At 54.9% G+C, this 23,372-nt stretch overlaps 1 protein-coding gene across 1 annotated transcript in view; it reads right to left on the bottom strand.

Moving 5' to 3' along the window:
• Positions 1–209: 209 nt before the first annotated feature.
• EZR (ezrin) overlaps positions 210–23,372 on the bottom strand; it is a 50,654-nt gene continuing 27,491 nt past the window's right edge. Inside the window, exons 4-14 of the mRNA XM_066372918.1 lie at positions 19,122–19,217; positions 17,923–18,197; positions 17,193–17,276; positions 16,207–16,353; positions 9,439–9,535; positions 4,387–4,550; positions 3,930–4,060; positions 3,329–3,489; positions 2,925–3,017; positions 1,317–1,568; positions 210–1,173 (exon numbers count right to left, since the gene is read on the bottom strand). Of these exons, the coding sequence (XP_066229015.1) occupies positions 1,009–1,173; positions 1,317–1,568; positions 2,925–3,017; positions 3,329–3,489; positions 3,930–4,060; positions 4,387–4,550; positions 9,439–9,535; positions 16,207–16,353; positions 17,193–17,276; positions 17,923–18,197; positions 19,122–19,217 (1,665 nt within the window). The 3' untranslated portion in view covers positions 210–1,008. The remainder of the gene's footprint in view (positions 1,174–1,316; positions 1,569–2,924; positions 3,018–3,328; positions 3,490–3,929; positions 4,061–4,386; positions 4,551–9,438; positions 9,536–16,206; positions 16,354–17,192; positions 17,277–17,922; positions 18,198–19,121; positions 19,218–23,372) is intronic.

Here is a 23,372-nt window from a genome sequence, read left to right as displayed (position 1 = left end):
AGAGTCGCTGATTGGATCAGGAGGGCCTGCGTGACTGGGGTCTGAATTAATAGTGTGTGTTTCAAACGAGAAGTTGCGATAGAAAACTGAAATGTGTGTATATGGTCGATGACGTGCACAGAGGACAAGGACAGTGGAGAGAGGTCATTTTTACAGATGTGATTAGAGGCTCATGCTGCCCTCACACCACATCAGAGCACGTGCCATGGTTCTGTGGTTTTCAATAGGTAATTCCTTTATTATTCTGTAAAAGGTAACAAAATATACAGAACAGAACTTTCCCTTTTTTAAACTAATGTTACAAACCCATGTTATCGCGTATATATAAATACTATACTCTATTGCTGATCATTAATTAGGTGGATAAATCCAACAATGTAGCCCTCTGTTAAAAAACAAAAAACAAGAGAAGTTTATCTAAGAGCGGAGTATCCCGCGTTGTTTATCCTGAGTGACCACAGGATTGTGTCAGCTGAGGGAGGAATCACTGTGTGTGCATGTGGGTGAGTGCTTTAAGACTCCATGTTCACCCCTCAAAAAACATAAATATACAAGAGGCATCCTTCATAGAAATCAAGTACAAATCAATCAATCTGAGCTAATTTCAAATACAGGAAAAAAAAAGTATGGCACAGAACAGAGGCACACTGCGGTTTTAATTATGCGGGATCTCGTATCACACATGCCAGCATGGCGGTTGTCGTCGGACTTGACAGGCATCTCGCTCCTTGATTCAGTCAGCCCTGCTCCGAGCACAAAACAGGAAGTGATTCAATAATAAAAACCAGGCCCTTTTGGCACTATAATACAAATGGGAAAAGTGAACCAGGGACGCTCCCACTGGTCCCAGCCCCAGAATGTTCCCACTGACATAGCTACTCTCTCTTGAAAGGAACTGGAGTATGAGGGAGGGGTTCTAGATTTAGAGAACTACAGATGCAAGTTGGAGTCTGCGAGGCACCCTCGGGAGCCCGGGCTCCGGCCCCACCCGCCCAGTCCAGGCGGCCTTCACATGGCCTCGAACTCGTCGATGCGCTGCTTGGTGTTGCCCTGCCGGATCTGCCGCAGCGTCTTGTACTTGTCCCGGCCTTGCCTCATGTTCTCGTTGTGGATGATGTCGTTGTGGGTCCTCTTGTTCTCGTCCCTGGCCTGGGACAGCTCGTTGGACAGAGTCTGCAACGGCAAGAAGCAGGGCTCAGGCCCCGCCCCCGCCCCGCCCAGAGCCCCTCCCCCTGGCGGCCCCGCCCCCGGAACCCCTCCCCCTTCCTGCCTGCAGGCTGGAGGCCTGGGATGCCCTCACCACGAGCTGCCCTCACCATGAGCTGCCGCTGCACGCGCTCATTCTTCTCGGCCTCGGTGATCCGCTTCTCCTCGTTGCGGTCGTCCAGGATGCCCTCGCTGGACAGCTCGGCGCTGTAGCCCGTGTACTCCGTGCCCTCCTCTTGCGGGTTCTCCTGCACGTGGTAGCCCACCGGCTCGTACACGGGGGGCGGCGGGGGCGGCGGCGCCGTCATCACCAGGTGCAGCTCCTCCTTGGTCTTCACCAGGTCATCCTGGGCCTCCTTGGCCTTCGGAAGCAAATCAGCGGCAGGTGAGGAGTCTCACCCGGAGCCTCCTGTCTGCGCCCCCTTCCTCAGATCACCTCTTCTTGATGAAGGAGGCCGATTCTCCCTGCTAGTAAGGATTCCGCCCCTCTTGCCCCTGCCTTTCTCCTGGCAGGCTGATTACACAGGCCCCCGCAAGCCTGACCAGCTGCTGCTGGGCCTGGGGTTCCGGGTCCTCCTAGCAGTTACCAATCGTGCCCATAGTGCAGAGAGATACTGATGCCGTTTCCCCGAGTACCCTAACGTTTTTTGTCTATAATCATAATTAAAAAAAAGATTCCCCCCACTACTGGGCAGAGCTGCGCTAGTGGTTTGCTGTGCGGCTTTACTCCTCCTTGTGCGTGGCTGGTTAACACGCCCACCGCTGGCTGGTACCCCGCTCAGGAAGTCTTCCACCCATCACCCCTCATCCTTCCAGTCACGTCTCAGGGGCACGTACACTGAACCCACTTCTTCACCACCGTGACCCCACAGATGAGCTTGGTTTGTACCTGTTTTGTTACCAGCTTGTCCCACTTAATACTCTATGATAATCACACTCTAAAAACCTGAGGACTGAAGTCTTCTGCAAGCAATTTCAGCTGCTGGCGGGCAGGGTGAAGACTAGTTAGGGGGAGGCACCAGGCGTCCCCAGAAGAGCTGCCACAGATGGGCAAGCATAGAAAAGGGCAGGCAGAAGGGGTGGGAGGGGAGAGGAGCCCCCCACCGCTTGGCTGAGGCCTATACTCTGCACTGTACCCAAAGCTCCCCAGGGCCCATGCGTGCCTGGTGGGCGTGAAATTTCACAAGTGGAGAGAGGCTCTCTGGGCTACAGTTTATTAAAGCTCTCTGCAAGCCCTTAGAGCAAGCTCAGAAATTGGGTACCAATCCCCATCCTCAACAAGAAAACCAGACTCAGAGAGGTGAGGTCCTAGTCACACAGCAAACACGGGGCAGAACCTGGACTCCCACCCCATTCCGGAGACCTCCCAGGTCCTGGTCACTCCATGGTGCCAGGCTGCAGGAGCGGCAGCTTGGGGGGGGGGGGTAGTGTTTTGGGCTCTGTGGCTCGTTGCTGGGGGCACCAGCCTAATCCTACTTAAAGCCAGTTCCTGGTGGGGCCAAACAGCTCAGGGTGGCTACTGCAAAGTGGGTGGAGGTGAACAGTTGCTCTTTGTTCTCCTGAGCACTCGCTGGGGCCCAGGGCAGCCCATTCCTATGGGGATTTCTGTCTAAGGACAAGTGGTATTGCGAAACGTCCCCAAGGCTTTCGATGTGACCTGCCAGGATGGCCCGGCCCCGCCCGCCCGCCACAGGGCCCAGGGCTCGCCGCGCACTCACCCGGTGCTGCCACTCCTCCACCTCATCCTCCTTGCGCCTGCGCGCCTCTTCCAGGAGGGCGATCTTGGCGGTGTACTCCGCGAGCTCTGCGGCCTGCAAGGAGCAAAGCTGCGATTATTCCTGCAACGCTTTCAATAGAGTCCATCTGTGAATGAACTGTCTCCCTGGTAACGCGGCCGCGTCCCTCCCTCCCTCCGCCCCCAGCCAGCAGCGTCCACTGCAGCCCGCGTGGCATGTCTAGACCGCGCCTGGCCTGCCCAGTTGGCCCCTCCCCTCTGGACACTTGACACCGTCCTGTAGATCATTTTACAGCCCAGACAGAAATCATTGTCAGGCAGGTGTCACTTTTTCAGTCCCCAGAGTCCTCTCCATAATTCAGCATGGTGAAACCCGGGGACTCCTACCAGCTGCTCCTGGCTCTTTATCTGATCCACCGTCTGCTTCTCCAGCTCCTCCTTGGCCAGCAGTGCGGCCAGGCGCTCGGCCTCCAGGCGCTCAGCCTCCTCCTCTGCACGTCTCCGCTCCTCCTCCAGCTGCAGGGCCCTCTGAATCTGGTCCGAGAGCTCTGCAGGGGACATGGCGCCAGAGCTGCTCACGGCACCGCCACCCGCTGCCGCCCAGCCCTGACTCCCAGCCGGGGCGGTGGGCCGAGTCTCCTGAGTCTCGCGGCGAGGGGGCCCCTCGTGCCCTTCCCACTGTGTCTGCGGGGTGTGTTGCTCGCGGCAGAGCACTGAGAAGGCCTGTCCCGCAGCCCGGCCCTCACACCAGCCCGTGACCTTGGGCAACCCGACCAATCTGCTAGAGCTTAACACCCTCCTCAGGAAAACTTAAAAAGCACTCAGCACAGATGGAAACCAAGTGCAGAACTGTTTTCCATTCCCAACACCCATCTTATCCCGTCTCTCTACAGGGCTCTCTCTGGGTGCCAGGCTGAGGTGGCTACGCCGGTAGGTGTGGGTGCTGTCTGTCTGGACGTGGCACGCGCCTACCCGGGGAGTGGCCCACCTTTCTCGGCCTTCTTAGTCTTCTGCTCGTAGTCCTGCAGCCTGAGCATCAACTCCTCCTTCTCCCTCATCATCTGCTCCTTCTCCCTCTCCACAGTCTCCCTCCTCTTCTTCTCGTTCTCCAGCTGCTGCCTGTGCAGGGGAGGGCACGGAGACGCTTAGACTCAAGTGCTGGGACCCGTCACAAGTCAGTCATCCCGAGGAGAAGCAGGGCGGCTGCCGGCCCCAAGCCTACGCCACCAGGCCCGGCAACTGGAGGGAGCAGCTGCTTCTTGGTCACCTGCCGTCCCCAGCTCCACGTTCCCACCCCGGGCTCTGCCACCCCTCAGCCCCCAGTGGGCAGCTCCACGGGGCCAGGCAGCTCTGACCCCACGTGGACACTAAGTGATGTCCCGCCGGCGGTCCCGATGGGGACAGCGCCAGCCCCGAGGCCCCCGGACTGCCTGCGGCCCACTCACCGCTCCAGCTGCTTCTGGTGCTTCTCCTCCCGGGCCTGGGCCTTCATCTGCTGCACCTCGATGGTGTCGGGCTTCCTGCGGCGCATGTACAGCTCATGGTTCCCCATGCAGAGCTGCAGGATCCGCTTGTTGATGCGCAGGCGCGGGGCGTAGAACACGAAGTCCTGCAGTGCAGCACAGAGTGACTCAGGCGCGCCCCCTGCCGAACTGGTGGCCCAACGTGCTACACACCCAGGTTAAAAGGACTCGCAGAGCAGAGTAGGGGGCTGGAAAGAGGCATCCACATAAAAATCACTGACCCCAAGGGACAAGGAGATGCCAGAAATGCAAGTTCCGGGTGCCGTGGGACACGTGTGCGCTGGGACAAGCGGGAGTGTGTGTCTGTGTGTGTGGTCCGCACGTGTGTGGAGGTCACGTGCACACACACCTGGACTGCAAAGCTTCCCCAAGGCGAGGTCTGCACAGCCTATGGATGCCCAGTGTCCCCAAGTCCCAGCGCTGCCTGACCTTTAAGTCAACACCCTTGGTCCTCTCCGGCTACAGCATAGCCCGGATTCTTGCCTGGACTTCCGCAAGTCCTCCTACCGAGCGTCCGGTCTCTGCCTCACCCCGCCACTTCCCACTGTCACTACCACACGGGGCAGGTCCCTGGACTACCACGGGGGTGGTCCAGGGCCACCTCGTCAGCTGCAGGACCAGCTTCACACACCGCGGCCCGGCCCACGTGAAGGCCATCCCGCTCTGGCCTCAACCTACCCTCGTTCACCTGAACTGTGCCCTTTCAAACCTGTCAGCACTTCCCCAGACAGTCCCTCCGGTTCGAAATGTCACATCCAGTGCCACCTACCCGAGCACCACCTCTGGGGAATGATGTCACGGTACCATCCCACGTGTTTTCATAACCGCCCCTCCACCCGTGGTTAACCAGTGTTTCCTGTGCCCCCTGCACTTGACTCTGGTGTCTGCCATGGTGTTGCTGGCACCCTGCTCCGCTGACTCATCTGTCTCTGTCCCACTAAGACAATGAGCTCCCTTGCGGGGGGCCATACTAGCTCATCTCTTGTCTCCAGGCCCACACCCACACCCGGAGTCACTGGTGCTCAGAAACACCAGCTAGGCAGCCCCACCACAGCCAAGCCCCATGACCTGAGCAAGTCCCTGTCACTGAGCCCTAGCATCTGTGACTATACCATGAGGGTGACAGCCACCTAAGGGGGCTGTTGTGATGGCAGAGTCAGACCGTGTTCACAGAGGGCTCAGAACGCAGTCTAGCACGGTGAAAGCGGGCTGGCACGGAAACGCCCACTCGGACTGCTGGCTGCGCAGACGCCTTCGCAGGACAGAGAGATGCAGCTCCCAGGAGCTCCATGCCTAGTGACTGCAGACACTTCCTAGCTGTGTGCCACCGCCCTGATTGGCCGGCGACAGAAAGGGGAATATGGTTCAGACACTCGAGCTAAAGATCGTTTTGAAACGCCTGTCTGCTTCCTCTTCCCTTTCTCTGCGTAAGGCCGGGATTCTGACCACTGGGACAGGGGAGGCGTGACCGACACAAAGAACCGGCGTTCGGTGTTCCACGGCCGCCTCTGCGACTGGCAGGCGCGTGCGGGCAGGCTCATCGTCACGCCCAAGGAGGCCCAGGGGGTTGCTCGGTCCCGCTGTCTGCGCCAGAAACGCCAGAGACTGCCTGGCCAGCCCGGGGGACCGTGCACGCCCTGGCGGGGCCCTCCGTGGGGTGTCACACACTCATTAAGCCACCGGGGTTCCTGGGGAGGCGTCTGCGGAGCTGGTAGAAACATTTTATTACCCGCCTATCCCGTGTCACACAAGAGGAAACAATCTCATGTTTGGGCCGCGCAGACAGGCACACTACCCAGATAGGTCTTGACTGTCTCCTAAGTAGGGCAAAGAAACTCTGATCAGCACCAACTCCCCTTGAAAAAATAAGTCAGTTTAAAAAATCCAAAGATAGGAGGAATGCAGGTAACATCCCCGAGTCGCACCCAGCCTCCCGGGGACAAGCCTGGCAGACAACTGGGAGCAGTGAGCACCCAGGGAGTCCCCACTTTGTGGGGACGGAATCCTTCAAACTACCTTTGAAGGAAGACTGTTTCTGACTTCAGGTTAAAAACTAAAAACTAATGTTAATTATTAAAAGTGTCTCAGTCCAACTCTCTAGCCAATGTCCTAATGCGAAACTGTAACACTGATATGACCCAGGATGGGCCAGAGAATGGACATCCTAAACACGGAGGCTCTAGGCATGAGGAAAGTTCCAGGACACAAATCCAAAACAGCCTGTAAGAGGGTCAAGGAGGGAAGAAGGGGCACACCTAGGCTGCTCCCCCACTGGGCCCCGCCCAGGGGCTCCCTGGCCCAGGGAGCAGGGCTGCGGGTCAAGGTCACAGTGAAAGAAGCTGAGTGTAGAGCTAGTCCCAGTCAAATGTAAGTGTTCGTTTCTTAAGACATTTTATAAGCAGTTAACTAGCGGCCTGAGAGCCTTCTGCCGTTTCTATGAGCTCACAGGGCCAGCTGGGCAGGCTCTGAACACGTACGATATTTAAGGTCCCTTCACAAGAGTCGAAACCTGGCCCCACAGGGCAGTACGCAAGCTGGCAGGGAGGGGACCTGCTCTGACAAGGAGGTGTCTGGTCATCGGGGGCAGCCTGCACACAGGCCTGTGAGTTGCCGCGGAAACTGCTCAGGGTGTGGATGCAAGAAGGAACCCCCTGCCTCTGCAGCCAGTCAGCTCCACCTCTGGGGTTTCCCTCTTCTGTCTGCCCGGGAGGGGCAGGGTCCAGGTCTCGGACTCGGTCCCTCGCCAGAGCCTCACGTCACAGCCCCCACGACGACAGGCAGCCTGAGCAGAAGCTGCCTCCTCCATGAGGCCCTTGCAACCACCGACCTGCAGCGATCACACTGTCCCTGTCCCAGGTCCCCTCCAGACAGCACGTGTCCTCGTCTGCTGTCTCATCAGAGCCACACTGTTAGTTAACCCACGGCCAGAAAGCACAGGGCTCGCTCCACTTGTCCTCGCCCACTGCTGCTGCAGCATGGAGACGTCGCGAGGGCGGGGACTCCGGCCTGTCCACCCAGGCACACACCCTGGCTTCCCAGAGAACTGCCACACAGGAAGGACACTCGGCTGACTCAACCAGGTGCGTGAGAATTGTCTTTGCTTGGGATTTAATGACTAGCAAATATTCTGCAGAATTTCAAGAGCTAAACTTAGGCCAAATTAAAGAAAAATAACAATTCTGAAACAGTCTAGTCCAGAATTTCTGCTTCTGTCAGTCAAATTAAAAATAAAAAGGGGGCTCTGAGAAATTAGCCACATCACCGAGTAGACAGCAGCCCCTCAGGGTGCCCGTCTTGTGCCCACTAACATGGGAACACAATGACCCTTGGTGTGTGGTGCTGCACAACGTGACCTGCTATCATGGAGCTCGTGAGTCCATATTAAATACTTAAATTTTAGATTAAACTGTGCAGCTGCCCACAGAGTACAAGTCAAGAGTTTGCTAATAGCAGGAGGCATTTTCAATAAAAAAGAAATTACTTTCACAGTGTTGAGACGTCTGGTTTTCACACACGCGGGACTGACTACTCCCGTGCAGGGAGGAGCAGTCGGGCAGTAACAGCAGTGCCCACGTGGGTTCACCACTGACAAGCAGTGCCCAAGCCCGGGAGAGCTCCCAGACGTCCAGCTGGGGCACAGCCTGTGTTGGCCTCTCTGAGCCTAACACTGTAACCAAGGAGCACAAATGACACGAGACACAAAGTCCCTTCCAAGCTATAATTTTGGTAAAGCTCAGAACAGACTCCAAAGGAGGTCTTTTGAAAAAACAGACTTTCCTCAAGTGGCTTTTTTTTTTTTTTTAAGAATCAGATTTCTGATTAGAAAACAAACTCTTCACCTTTCCACCACACTACAGTATGTATGTCAGGGGTCCCCAAACTTTTTACACAGGGGGCCAGTTCACTGTCCCTCAGACCGTTGGAGGGCCGGACTATAAAAAAAACTATGAACAAATCCCTATGCACACTGCACATATCTTATTTTAAAGTAAAAAAAACAAAACGGGAACAAATACAATATTTAAAATAAAGAACAAGTAAATTTAAATCAACAAACTGACCAGTATTTCAGTGGGAACTATGCTCCTCTCACTGACCACCAATGAAAGAGGTGCCCCTTCCGGAAGTGCGGCGGGGGCCGGATAAATGGCCTCAGGGGGCCGCATGTGGCCCGCGGGCCGTAGTTTGGGGACCCCTGATGTATGTACATCTTAAATTTTCTGGGCAAATAAAGGCTGAAATGCTAAACGTTAGGAGAATAAATAATAAAACCAAAATGAGTTTCTACAGTGCAGCTATGAGCTAACGGTCAATAGTCTTCAAATTCCGGGACAGGGAGAATCATTTCCAGCTAAAGGATGACTGTCCATCCGTCTCATCTTTGTGACACCATCGCCATGTGAAGATGTGTGTGTAAGGATTGCTGGAGGGGCAGTCTGCACGGGAGGCCGGGGAGGGGCAGCGGGACTGTGGGGACCGGCGGGGCTCTGGGAGCGCTTCTGCCTTTTCCTCACGTGGGCAACTCGCAAGGATAGCTCTGAAAGTCCACCTCTGGCCCTTGAGGGTCTCGGCCATCCAGCCATCACTGTCCGTGCTCCAGGCGGGTAAGGAGAGAAGCTAGCGTGAGCCCCCACACCCCAGGTATGCTGGCCTGGAGGCCTCTTTTTCATAAGGAACAAAGACAACTGAAAACTTAGGTGACAAAGTCAGCTAGCTTTTGACAAACATCTGGCCTCTGTAATAATCTCCTACTGCAAAGCCAGTTACATGTCTTGAGAGGAACTTGATCCTCAATGTAACCAACTGGCAATTCCCTCAATACACACACACACACACACACACACACACACACACTTCTGGGTATCACGGGCTCCTTGTCACCTAGGCAGAGAAATTCGATTTCTCCTGAAAACGCTTTGGCTGCAGGAGTGAAAAGCATTTGGTACCCCCTGCGCAGACGCCACATGGACTTACAGGTGCCTTCTTGTCGATGGGCTTAATGACAAACTTCTTGTCATTGAACGAGATGTTCCTGATTTCACTCCAGGGGAAGCCAATCTTCGGGGTCAACCTGAGGTTAAAAAAGCCAGATGGTTAGATGTGCTTGGATTGGCTAAGAGAGATTTACAAATTCTTAAGTTTCTGTAGTTCAATTTCTGAAAGCATAAAGCCAGCCCAGGAAAACACAATATATAATATACCTCATTGCCAAATAGTTCCTGCCTGTCCTAGGTGAGCCGGGTGCTGTAAGGTGCAAGTTCTGGGGGACTCAACATGCTCCCACTCACAACAGTCATTCTCAGTTGCCGGCTCTCCCTGCGTCCAGTCAACCTTGCTGGTCATCTCGAGGTCAGCTTGGAGTCTAGCCACGCACATCCCTGTATCATGGCCATCTTTACAATCCATTCTTGCGTCTCCACCCTAATCCCGCCTCATGTGGCGGCAGCCTAACCAAGCTCCGTGGCGGGATCCTGTGGTCAGCTGGCCTGTCCAATTCATGTTCCTTTTAGTCAATCCGTTCCCCTCTCCAAAAATGTTACCACCACGACCCCCGTTTCTACCAGATGAAATCCAGAGTCCTTAACTTAGCATCCAAGAGTCATCTCATCTGAATGAGCTTCCTGGTTCAACCCATCCTTTCACACAGGGTTTCTCCACAGAGCCTGGAGGGCCTCCCTCCTGCATCTCTGCCCAGCCGGGACCTGCATCTCCTTTAAGTCCTTCCCCTCAGCCTGCAGTCTCCCACTGCTACACGGACTATTCTTTCCTCATTATTGAAATCAGTGTGTCATTATTTAGCTCTCTGAAAACCAGACAGGTAAAAGCTTTCTCGTGGCAAAGATCACGTGTTATGCACTAAGAGTGACTGATCGCTAACGAGAACGGGAAAGGGCTTGGTGACGGTTCAAGTCCCTCACTTCCTTGCTGATTTTGTCTGGATGATCTATCCATGGCTGAAAGTGGAGTGCTGAAGACCTCTACTATTGTTGATTGTCTGTTTTTCCTTCAGATCTGTTAGGATTTGCTTAATGTAAGGAGGTGCTCTGGGACTTGGTGTGGATATATTCACAACTGTTGGACCTTCCTGATGAACTGAGGGCTTGGTATGGATTCTGCTCTTCTGGTTCTAAGTGATGTGTCTTTTCCTTCCCGTGTCACCCTCCAACTTCTAAGACAAGACTGGACTCCACTCTCCTAACGGAAGCCCCAGTGCTGTCCGACTTAGTGACCAATAGCCCTGTACGGGCTGGGACTCTGGCTTTTTAATTGGCACTGACTTCAAGACCACACTGCTCTCCTTACCTCCTGATTCTCACCCTCCGCTTTCAGCATATGTCACCATGGATACCATTACAGAAGTAACACAGATCCTCAAACCACCACTCAGAGGCACTGCCATCAAAAACAGTCCTTTCTCAGATGCCATAAAAACTTCCAGTTTAGAAAAATAGCAAGGGTGGGGCTGGACTCCATTGCCCACCAACACGTTTAAATAAAAACTGATGGGCGATGTAGGTCTTGCTATGACAACATAGCCAGGTCAAGGCAGTGTGTGTGTGTGTGGGGGGGGATCCTCTGAATGCCAAGCAAGGGCATCTAAGCCCAACAGATGTCTCCTTTGGAACCCAGCGGTCATGCACACGTGGAGGGATGAAGTCAGGCACTGGCCAGCTGTGGATTTAATGTCAAGTCTTTTTCGTGTATGTCCTTTCCAGGGCCCTGTCCTAAAGGAGCACCAACGCCCACTGAAACCTTTCGGCCAACATGCTTCTCAAACAAGGACGTAGGGAGTTCGTTCTGTTATTTTAACTTCATGTGAGGGATAAAGAATTTTTAAAGAGTTTTGTTTACAGGCCCCTGAGCCCTGGATATCACCTGGCCCTGCCACGGACTTCCTCCCATGTCCCCGCACGCACAGGCTGTAAGAACGATGCCAGGCAGGCACTGCGGTTCCCGAGTCCCTCCCTCCAAGAGCAGGACGCTGTGACAGCAGAGGGGCTAAGGGACTGCTCGCAATTCTCAGCCACGTCGCCAGCAAGGAGGGTCAGATTTCCAACCCCCAAACCTCCAGAGGCGAGACTCCTTCCTCTGCCTCCCAGCTCAATACGGGTCTCTCACAACAATTTCTGCTCCTAGAAAACGTGGACCTTCAGGCCAGAAAGGCATCCTGTCCCCACGGCCTCCAGCTCCTGCTTTCTGGTGTGCCTGAAAGCCCGTCCTTAAGATGCCGTTATTGTTATAAATGTAACACTGCAGAGCCGTTCCTCAGCTCGACCGCAGTGTCTCAAGGTGAGGACTAAACACGAAAGTTAGGGCTCACATCTGAGTTAAAGAACCTCCTTGAATTCTTGACCATAGTTAGAAAATTAAAAGTCTACAAGGACTGCTTTCTTTTTTCCTTTTTTAAACGAGTTCACACACAGGACATGAACAGAGAAGATTCCCAAAGGATTTATAGTATGAGTCTGTCTTTGCTTGGGCCACACACTTTTAAAAAAAAGTGAGATTCTTGAATAATAGGGGCTAGAGCTCTTTCGAGAAAGAGCTGATTCCAGGTCTGAAGCAGGGAATTTCAAGACAATCCAGAACATTCTGAAGTAAAAAGAAAAAAACTGCTCAAAAAACAAGGGGTCATATTGAAAGGGCGCAGGGGTCAGCCCCAAAGGGCTCGTAAACCTCAAACAATCTGAGCAGCAACAGTATTAGGTTACAGCCCCCAGAATAAAACAGACACCCACGAGTGCGTGTTAACAGAAGTAACTAAACAAAGAAATGGACAAGAGACTTGGTCTCCTTACATTAGAATCCCAATTAACAGATGTAAAATGAATGATTTCTTTTAAATCATCATTTCTCAAATACCAGAGTAATAACTGTTTCATGCAAGACTCGTCAAGGGATGCTGGAATTAACAGCATCGGTTAGGAAGGGAAGGCTAATAACTCGGAGGAGGCTGGCAAGCCCCACCCCCACCAGCGGTAAGATATCCTGAGGTCACAGGCCGTGGAAGGGTGCACTGGAACCGCCCACCTCCCCTCGCTACAGCCTGTGGCAGGGCCAGGCGTAAAGGGTGCCCTGCACGCGTCTCACGGTCCCCAAACTCTGTCAGTCTGAGGTGAGCTTTCCCCTTCTTACAGGACACGGTCTGAATGGAGTCCTGCGGAAGTTGCCATGGCCAGCTTCTGTAAGACTCAGTGATCTGGAAAACTCTGTTCCAGGGGCAAGGCGGGGTTCCACAGACCAGAAGGAAAGGAACAGCCCGACACCTGTGGTCCCGGCTGTCCCGGGAACAAGCTCACAGGGTCTGCACAGCTGCTTCCAGGCGTCTCCCTCCCAGGGGAGCTGCGGACCCCACCGCCACCGCCACCGCCACCGCCACCAAAAGACAAAGTGAACACACTCTGCCTGATGAATATGACTTTAAAAAGCGGAAATAATTTCTTTAAAATAGCTGTTTATTATACTATGTCTGAAACATCATTTCTAAAGAGAATAAAAGTGGAAACGGCAACCAGACTACCTGATTGACAGCCCTGCCCAGAAACCGAATAAAAGAGGTGACTGGGCTCTTGTGACCGTCCCCAGCGTGTCGGCTCTGGTCCCGAGTCTGCTCCCTGAGAGGGTTTATGGGGCGGCCTGCGCAGCCCGGAGCCCCGGGTCAGAACCTCCTTCCTGCCGCAGGACTGCAGAATGGACTCAGCCCCGAGGGGAGGGAAAAGGGCTTCCAAAGGACTAAAGAATTTTGGGGCCGGATCAGGTTCCTCTGGTCTGTCTGGCTTTTATTGTTTTGTTTTTGGTCTCAGGATACCAAGTAGAACTGTAACACAGCTAATTGGAACTTTCCCTGTTCCCAATCCGATACTGCTTTTCAGGGACGGGGGCGGGGTCTGCATGTCTGCCGCTCTGACCTAAGGACTGGCAGAGAGAGGAAAGACAAACGCTTTCATCCTGCCTGCTCCCGCCAAACAATTATATACACCACAAGAAAGGGACCCCAAGAGACACTTCCCAATCAGCATATTTAATACTAAAAGGGGTAAACAGGCCCTGGGGCTGGCTCAGCGGTAAGCATCAGCCCGGCGTGTGTTAGTCCCGGGTTCGATTCCCGGCCAGGGCATACAGGAGAAGCGCCCATCTGCTTCTCTACCCCTCCCCCTCTTCTTTCTCTCTATCTCTCTCTTCCTCTCCCACAGCCAAGGTTCCATTGGAGCAAAGTTGGCCCGGGCGCTGGGGATGGCTCCACAGCCTCCGCCTCAGGCACTAGAATGGCTCTGGTTGCAATGGAGCAACAGCCCAGATAGACAGAGCATCACCCCCTGGAGGGCATGCCGGGTAGGTCTGGGTTGGGCACATGTGGAAGTCTGACTGCCCCCCTGCTTTTCACTTCAGAAAAAAATTAATAAATAAAAAATAAAAGGAGTAAACATTTTAGGTAACATAAAGATGTATCTGTTTATTTGCAGAATGTACTAAGTCTCTTATTACCCAACTAACATACTCAATATCTCCAATTTCTCATCTGAATAATACTCTAGGTGATTCCAAGTGCCACTGTTAGTCCTGCTCAGGGGACCAAATCAACACATTCTAAGAGTTGTCATCGCGTTCCTCAGACTCGTGTCACAGTCCCCTGATTATCCTGGTAACCGACTTGTCAATATTTGTTTAAAAGGAAAAGCTGGGTCTGCTGATGGAGTGACTACCTGCCTGCGTGTCTTTCACCACTGAAAACGGACGCCGCCTTCCAAGGGCCTGTCCTGGCCTTGTGCACCCATTACCCCCCCCCCCCCCCAGAGCAGCAGCTTCTTCTTCCTTCCTTTCTCTCCTCTCCACTGAGTGACTGAGAAATGAATGGATACTCATTAACATGTGCTAATGAGTGTTAGCTGAACTGCCTTCCAAAGGGAGAGGGAAAGGGAAGGAGGTGAGAACAGAAAGGAGGTCGCTGGGGGGAGAGGTTGTCCCTAAGGAGGAGGGACATGGCCAGAGTGATCTTAGAGAGGCAACCCACGCCCGGCCTCTTCTTGGGGGAGACCCCTTTGAGAAGACTGCCAGTGTCCCTGCTGAGCTGTGGGCAGGGGAGCGGGAGCAGCGCTGAAAGAGCCGCACAGCTCCAATGCTACGTGGAGGGAAAACATGCACTTGCGGAGGGTTGGGGTGGTTACAGGCTGACATCAGCAAGTTCCCGCCATTGGCTGTTTCCAACAGCTGGAAAAACCTGTTTGGACCGCCCTGGCTGAGGCTACCTTACAAAACCTAGTCCTTCAAGAAGGGAGTTCAAAGAAGAGGCAGTTTCCCACACACAGTCCGCGAGGCCCCTGTGTGCTCTGACCCCGAGCACGGCGGCTCCTAGGCAGGGCGGGCTGACCGGCTGCAATCAGCAGTCCTCAGTAACTCACTCCGGGCTCGGGAAGAGTCCCTGCGATTCTCTGATAAGCCTATCGTGTCATAGGGAGGAACCAGATCCTCCAGGAGCGAGTCTCCTAGGCACGCCTCCATCTGACGGAGGAGCTCAGTGCAGGGTTTAGGAACACCTGACCCAGGTCCCTGCCCTGATGCCAGGTGGCCGGGGTCACAGACATTTTCTCTCTGTGGATCATGTGTCAAAATCAGTGCTAATCCCCTTGTGACAGAGAGGGGCCTGGGGAGGTCTGGAGTGTGGGGGCAGGGGACACGGACATCTGAGAGAAGGTGGGGGGCATGAGTAGGAAACGGGGGAGAGCCATGACGTGGAGGATGGCCAGGAGGGTGGGGACAGTGGTCTAGCCTGGGTTCCGTGCCAGCAGCAGGGGCCCAGGAACACCCCCTAACCCTGGGTCCCTCTTCCCCGCAGCCACGGAAGCAGGAGCCCGGGCCAGAGGTTTGGCTCCCTCAGCCAGGTGTGCTGCCACATTCTGCTCGGACCCTGAGCCCGGCGGCTACCACCAGGGCTTGTTTAGGGGAGCCTTTCAGAGCAACATTCCGGGGACAGTAAGGAGCCTCTCCCTTCTCGTCCCAGAAGAGACCATTTCTTCCTCTGCCGCTTAAACTCAGGTAGCTTCTGACGGGAAGAATCTAGGGTTCAGGCTGGTCCTCGGAGCGCAGGGCACGCCCTCCGCGAACCTGACCTCACTGACGTAGAGGGACGTTTTCTGTGCAGCCAGCTTCTTGGCAGAAAAGGGGCGCACGTGCAGTGTTTGTAACCACAGGGGTGGGCGAAGACAGGCGTGGGAGGCCTCCTTGGCGACCCCCTCACCTGGCTTGCTTTATACACAACAGACGTAACTAACCTGAATGCCTCTAGACACTTCCCACAGTTTCAGAGGATTGAACGCAATTGTCTGTACACAAAGGCTATTGTTTCCAGAATCGTACGGTCTCTGACAGTACTATAAATAGTCTTGGTTGGATTAGCACAAACCTCCAGCAGCCTGGCACGGCCCGGCGGCCTGGGAGGCAGCTCTGGGTGTGCCGGCCCCCCGGTGGGGGGTGGGGCGAGGTCACAGACCTTCACGGTCTCCCTGCTGGACCCTGGAGCTCGTGCTACATGTGCCACTCAAGAGGCCACAGTGACAGGAAAGAGTGCACAGCTCTGAGCCACCCCCGATGTGGCCCCATCACAGTCGAAAAGCCCTTTAAGATTCACACCCCAGGCCAGCAACTTGCCAGATAAATACTTCAAAAGTAACCCACATGCTTAACTGCCATTTCTCCCATTTCCAGGCCCCAGACCCCACCAACCGGAGATAAAGTTCAACTCACTTATCATCTTTCTCATAAATATTTAGCCCAAGGGCATCCACGCCAAGCCAAAGGTCCGTTCCTTTCTTATTCTTTATCTCAAAATAGTTGATCCCGTACATTTCCAGGTCTTGGGCAATCTTCAGATACTCCAGCATGGCACCATCCCTAGTCGGGGAGAGCACACATGGGCGTCACTGTTAGCGATGTTACGACCAGCCTCTGAAATGCAAGGCGGGTCCCGTGGGACAGCCGACAGCCGTGCGTCCCCGGGGGCTGTCCCTCCGCGGGCCACCCTTGCCTGTGCCCTGGGCTGTCCCCGACGCTGACCACTGACGTCCTTCACACAGTCTGAAAGAACTGAACTGACTCACGCTGGTTTCTCTGGACATAAATTTCCCTTTTTCATTTTCATTCCAGGCATGATCTTTCTCTTCTCTTGCCTACATGGGCTGCAGGGGCTCCCTCTGTCTGCCTCGCTAGCAGCCCTGGCTTAGGGGAGGCTTTGAACGATTTCCCTCCGCAAAAGCAGCTTGGCTCGGACGGGAAACTCTGAAGCCACGTCTCTGGAGCCCAAACTGCAAACGATCTCCTGAGGCTGGGACAATGCCCAGGCCCGAGGCTCGGCCTCTGGGGCAGCTGAGACTCGGCCACTCCTCAGTCTTCACAGCAGGTGTCTTCACCTGGGACCTGTTTTTCCCCATTTGCACACACTTGAAGGCGACTGTCTATGGACAGTGAAGAAACTAGCACCTCTGTGACAGAAGGGAAAAAACTCTGAGAGCTTGTGAACCAAGCTGCTGTCCCCTTGACGGAAAGGAAGTTTTAGACACAAGAGGGGGAGGGGTTAGGGCCGGAAGGCTAAAATTAAAGTGCTTCCCAGCCCAGGCAAGCGCACCTGGCTTTGTTCAAGGAGAAAGCTCCTCCCCTGGTCTGTCTGGCACTGGGACCTAGGGCCCCACGCAAAGCGGACGGGCTGGAAAGCCAGAGCCCCAGACGGCACTCACTTGAGCATCCCGCGGTGCTCGGCATGCCACACCTGGATGCGGTCCTCCCACTGGTCCCTGGTGAGCTTGTGCTGGTCCATGACTCTGGATTGAGGAAGAGGGCAGAGCAGCGTTACCTGCAGGACCGTGACGGGTGACTGGCGGCTCTGCCTACCCTCACGCAAACCTCGACCTTTCTTCCAAATGGAATCCCCACCCCGTGCACTCGCTTCTACTTCCTAACGTGCGGCAGTTGTGTCTATGACAACCAGAAACCTGGGTGATCTAGAATCTTGAACAAGACAAACTCCGACTTACTAGAAAAGAAATTTAAAGGGGTATTTATTTTAAGAGGTTCTTCTGCCAAAAGGGGTCATTTACGTGACCATTAGTAAATCAATACCGACTTAACATGGGGCTCAATTATTATACCCCCCAAAGAGCAAGGCAGTGAGGCCCTGGGAAATCTGATTGCTTCCTAACAGCCTCAGACAACAGCCCCGCTCCTCAGCTCCAATGAGGAAGGGCCCTCCCTGCTGCTTCTTTGTCAGGCCCTGTTCAGGTGGCTCCCGGTGCCTCCGGGGGCGCTGTGCCGGTCAGTGCCTGCTGAGGGCCAGGGCACGTAGGGGACCGCAGACACGCCGGCCAGTGACCAGCACCCAGCCTCCCGGGGCAGGTGCCCCTGACAGAGCCGCGCGCTTCCTGCTGCTGCTCCAGACTGCCCGCCTCCCCCAGGCCAGTGCCTGCTCACCTCTGGGGGATCAGCCGCTCGGAGCTGAGGTACCCAGACTTGTGGTTCTCCTTGCTGTAGTCTCCGAACTTGGCCTGCACGGCGTAGGAGCCGAGGAGCACGGCGGTCTCGGGGGGGCAGTAGATCTCGTCGCTCAGGATGCCCTCCTTCACTTGCAGGAAGAAGAGCTTCTGCGTGATGTCCTGGATGAGCTCCTCGGACACGTCCTCGGGGTAGAACTTGGCCCTGAACTTGAACTGGAGAGGGTTCTCCTTCCTGACCTCCTGGGCTGACACCTGGGCGACAGAAGCCAGACCCTCACGGGAGGTTCGGACACACAGGCCTGCCTTCCTGGATGTGGGCTTCCAACCACCGGCTCCAGAGGGCCCGGCCCCCTCAGGCCGCTTTTCAAAAGGTAACGTTTATTCTGCAAGTCCCCTTTTTGTTAGTATGAAAGACGAAGAAGGGCCGGTTTAAAAAGTCTTCTCACCCTCCCCCCACACGTAGCGGGGAGTCTAGCAGCAGCTAGCCATTTGCTGACCCACACGGCCACGAGCCCAACCCTGACTCTCGAGGGACAATGTGATCATTCCCAGAGAGAAGTCTATGTTTGGAAGCACCTGCTCCGATGACCGCGAATGTGGAATCTGTCCACGCGGCCAGTCTAGCCCTGGACCATGGACCTTCCTTTTAGCAACTCCTCACGCCTTTCCCCCCTTCACAGCCCCAACTGCCCCCGCCCCGACTTCTGTGTCATTCGGGAGGAGGGCCGGGGCTTGGGAAAGGGACCGTTTTCAAACTGTTTGGAGAAAACACATTTAGCTCATTGCTTTTCTTTAATTATTCGGTCTTTAGAGTTGGGAGATCATCTCTCACAGGCTCTAACAAAGCAGTAACAGGTTCTTACAAAACAGGAGATGATTCATGGTTTATAAGATTAACAATGTCAATGAAAAAAAATCCCCACTAAGGTCAACTAAAAACTAAGAATCAGCCATCGTCTGCTCCGATGAGTAAGCACTAAGGAGAAAATGCCAGGGTCTCATTTCCAGCCAATATTCCCCTTTACTGGAAACCAGCAACCCTTTTTGTCTGTAAAAACTTTTACACAAATAAAAAGGAACAAAAACAAAGACAGAGGAAGGCACTCCAGTTTCAATGAGTCAGTGGAGAGCCCCGACACCCCCTTAACAGACTGCAAATAGTTAACTTTGATTTACCTTTTTATCAAGTTTCAACCAGGTAGGGAAGCCTTTATTATCTACGTACTGGAGGCCAAAGTACCACACTTCCCGAAGGCCGATCGTCTTCACCACCTGAGAGGGAGACAGGGCGGGGGGCACAGTGGTCTTGAGACACACCGCAGGGGCGGCTCAGTCTCGGGGGGCGGCGGGGCACTAGGGGAGCCCGGCCCTGCCCCCAGCACCCTGCTACTGACACAGGCCACTGCCCCAAAGCCTCGAACGACTTATTTTTAATATCAGTTTGAGCAGGTTCAGGGTTAACCTCAAATCTTACAAACTCGTAAGATCTTATGAAATCCCCCCCTTACTCCTCTGGACTCCGTTTCGCTTCCCTGAGCGCAGACAACGAGGTGAGTGACAGCTAGTGCACCGAGAACCGGGCATCCCCGGGGCACACCAGTGACAGCGCACGTCACAGGTATGAATGCCACCTGTCGGGCGTGCCCGTGTGAAAAGGGGGTTGAGAGTTACCACCATGAAGCAAAGGAACTCTCGGGCCTCCCCTGGCCGCCGTCTCCGCCTCCCCGCCAGCTGGCCCGGGACCCGCTCCATGAGGGACAGGCAGCCAGCAGTCCCAGAGAGAGAGAGGTGGTGGCACATTTCCAGAAGAGGGGGCGGGGAGTGCTCAGCTTCACACAGGCTCAGGGTGACAAGCATTCTTTCAACCTCCAGAAATTTCAAATTCTGATACAGAAAGGTAGAATTCACGTTGAGGTCATGGCGAGGATTTTGTATTGGGAAATTCTCCACAGAAGTAGAAAAGTGTCCCCTGTGGTCCATCACAGAGCCCCAGGCTGGTTATCCATGTGTGTTGGACACAGAAATGTAACTTGATGTGGACACCTGTTAAACACCGTCGGCACCAAGTCCAAGAGCCTTGCTGTACAGTTTTTTGGTTTGTTTGTTTTTTGTATTTTTCTGAAGCTGGAAACGGGGAGGCAGTCAGACAGACTCCCACATGCACCCGACTGGGATACAGCCGGCATGCCCACCAGGGGGCGACGCTCTGCCCACCAGGGGGCGATGCTCTGCCCCTCCAGGGCGTCGCTCTGCCACGACCAGAGCCACTCTAGCGCCTGGGGCAGAGGCCAAGGAGCCATCCCCAGCGCCCAGGCCATCTTTTGCTCCAATGGAGCCTCGGCTGCAGGAGAGGAAGAGAGAGACAGAGAGGAAGGAGAGGGGGAGGGGTGGAGAAGCAGATGGGTGCCTCTCCTGTGTGCCCTGGCCGGGAATCAAACCCGGGACTCCCACACGCCAGGCCGACGCTCTACCACTGAGCCAACCAGCCAGGGCCTGTACAGTTTTAATTAAACTCCATGACACACAATGTTAGGCCACTCTTCAAATAAGCATATGGCTTCTATCACATTTAAAGGGGAAAAAAGACTGAATACACTAGAAATGACCAATCAGGCACCTGGAGCACTTGCTGAAAATAAAATCTGAAATTTCTAATAAACTCCCGCTCTGAGCCTATTCCTCAGCTGCTGGGAAGATGCCCGCTGGGGAGATGCCCGCTGGAGCGCCTGGGGTCCGTGGGTTACACACCAAGGACCAACCTGCTCCCTGCTCCCTCTACTCACCCAAAAAATGGGAGGAGGCACCATAACCAGGACTCCTCCTCACGGGACGACCCAAAAGAAATGTTGGCCCTTGCACAGTGCTCTCCTCTTGAGTCTTTTTTTTTTTTTTTTTTGTATTTTTATGAAGCTAGAAATGGGAGAGACAGTCAGACAGACTCCCGCATGCACCCGACCGGGATCCACCCGGCACACCCACCAGGGGGCGATGCTCTGCCCCTCCGGGCGTCGCTCTGTTGCGACCAGAGCCACTCTAGCGCCTGGGGCAGAGGCCAAGGAGCCATCCCCAGCGTCTGGGCCATCTTTGCTCCAATGGAGCCTCGGCTGCGGGAGGGGAAGAGAGAGACAGAGAGGAAGGAGAGGGGGAGGGGTGGAGAAGCAGATGGGCGTTTCTCCTGTGTGCCCTGGCCGGGAATCGAACCCGGGACTTCTGCATGCCTGGCTGACACTCTACCACTGAGCCAACCGGCCAGGGCCTCCTCCTGAGTCTTTTATGAAACCCGATGTCTTGCTCTCCGGATAGCCAAGTGCAGAGACACACAGTTCAAAGACCAGATGTTCTACACCCAATTCTGCTAAGTTCTTGGTCCCGCAAATCTCCGTCTCATCATTTGGCCATAAGACCCGCCTTGCCTCACTCTTTGGGCTGCTCCAAGTTGTACAAGAAACCCCCCCCAAGCTATTCCTCTGTCCAACCCAGCCTTTCTACTTCATCCACCCAACTGCAGCCTCCGCGTGAGCCTTGACCCGTCTGAAGTAGGCTCTTTCCACTTGGCGTCCCCTCCGAATCCCTGCCAGACCCCTGCTGGTCTTCAGGGCCACAGCGCGGATTCCTCCTTCCCATCTGCTACGACGCGGCCAGCCCTGCAACGGTGCAGGTCACAGCCTGGAACCACGGCGTGGATGAAACTCCGGCCCTCGCTCCTGGCGAAAGACGGTCCCTGGTGCTCTAATTGGCGGCCTGTATTCATGACACAAATCTTCCATGGATTCCTGGAAAAACTGTCCTCAGTGCGCCTCAAAGCCCTACTTCTATCCTGCTGGCTTCCCCAAAATGACAAAACAGAATCAGCTGTCCTTTCCGCGGTCCATTCTATCAACCAACCTGTGTCCTCCCTACATGGGAAGCCCGACACTCCTAGAAATACACACCTCACCACTCCCTCCCAGGGCCTCGGCCTAACCTGAAGCGGATCCTCCCCGGGAGAGCAGACCCTGAACAGGTGTGTTAGCTACTGCTCCACCGCGGCCTCGGCCGTGTGTTGAGTGGCAGGTTTTGCAAAGGAAAAGGCAGGGATGTGTCTATTTCATTCGATCTCAACAAGAGCTGGAAAACGGGTTTTGGTGATGGAGAAACGACACCCACCGTCCCACGCCCACCTCCTTCCTGCCCCTCAGGGCTGTCGGCAGTGGGAAAGTCCACTCGGCTGGTCGGGAAACCCGCCTCCATGTGGCCGTTGGCCTCTGTGACACGCTCCGCCACGCCAGAGCCCTGGCCCAGGCTGTGGACCGGTTACTGCGGGAGAGACTCTGGTGGCAGACGGGCAGGAGAGAAGGGGCTAGACTAACTGACCACCTAGTCCATTAAGGACCATGCGTTAGTGATGGCAGTTTGGCCCATAAATGAGCTTCCCAGACCTAACAGGGCATCAGACGCAGCCACAGAGAGAGGGCACAGTCCTGTGCAGCCCACAGACCCTGACAGACAGTCAGGACACAGCCCCCGTGGCTGAGGGGTGGCAAGGAGCCCCAGGAAGCAGTCCAGGGTGTCTGAGGGACAGTCCTGCTCATCTGGGCAGACAAACGGATCACCAGAAATACCCGAGTACGGAGGGTGACAGGGCAGCGGAGCACCTGGGTGGCCCTGGCGAGGGGTGTGACCTTGGGCAGCGCACGCTCTGAGCCTCCCTCCCTCAGTTACAACATGCAGACCCAGTCGTGTTCTGGGTCTGCTCCGGCCTCATGCTCTCAGGTCATGGTATTTTTTTCATTAGGAATGTACAAAACTGAAAAAAGAATAAAAAATTTAAAAAAGGAAAGAAAAAAAAAGCACAAAACGGTCCACAGGAACTGGATGAGGGAGGGAGGCGGGGCCTCGGGGCCTCTTCCCTCTCACCCAGCGGAACCTGGCACCTGTGCTGGAGGCCGGCTGAGGTCAGACAGGACAGCCACCCGGGAGTGGTGGGGACAGTGGGCCTGGGTCTCACCCTTCTCTAGCACACGGATTCAGGGGGCTTTGTTCGTGGGGAAGAGGAACACGGTGCTGGAAGGGGTGGTTGATGAGTTTCAGAATAACTTGGATGCAGAGCCTATCTAAACTTGGCATGTTGGTTGGATTGATGAGTTTAGACTTTTTAAATACCCCTATCTCCTGACTGAGTTCGGGGTCTACCTGTGCACAGCTGTTGATCCAGGGTCTGGAGAGCAAGTATCCTAACATTAGAACAATACCTGGCTCAGGTATTACTCCTGGGTCAGGACGCTGAGGTCACCTTGGGAGGGGTGCCCATCACTGCCCGGCTCAGAGCCCACAGGGAGACGAGCTCGAGGCGGTGGGCACCCGAGAGGAGGGGGCCAGGGAAGCCTCACTCCCTTCGCCCCTCCCCTCCCAGAGGGCCCCGAAGAGCAGAGACAGGCACCGCAAACT

The sequence above is a fragment of the Saccopteryx leptura genome, chromosome 3 (genome assembly GCF_036850995.1).
Source record: "Saccopteryx leptura isolate mSacLep1 chromosome 3, mSacLep1_pri_phased_curated, whole genome shotgun sequence".
Lineage (NCBI taxonomy): Eukaryota > Metazoa > Chordata > Mammalia > Chiroptera > Emballonuridae > Saccopteryx > Saccopteryx leptura.
This window is presented reverse-complemented; position numbering and strand designations above follow the sequence as displayed.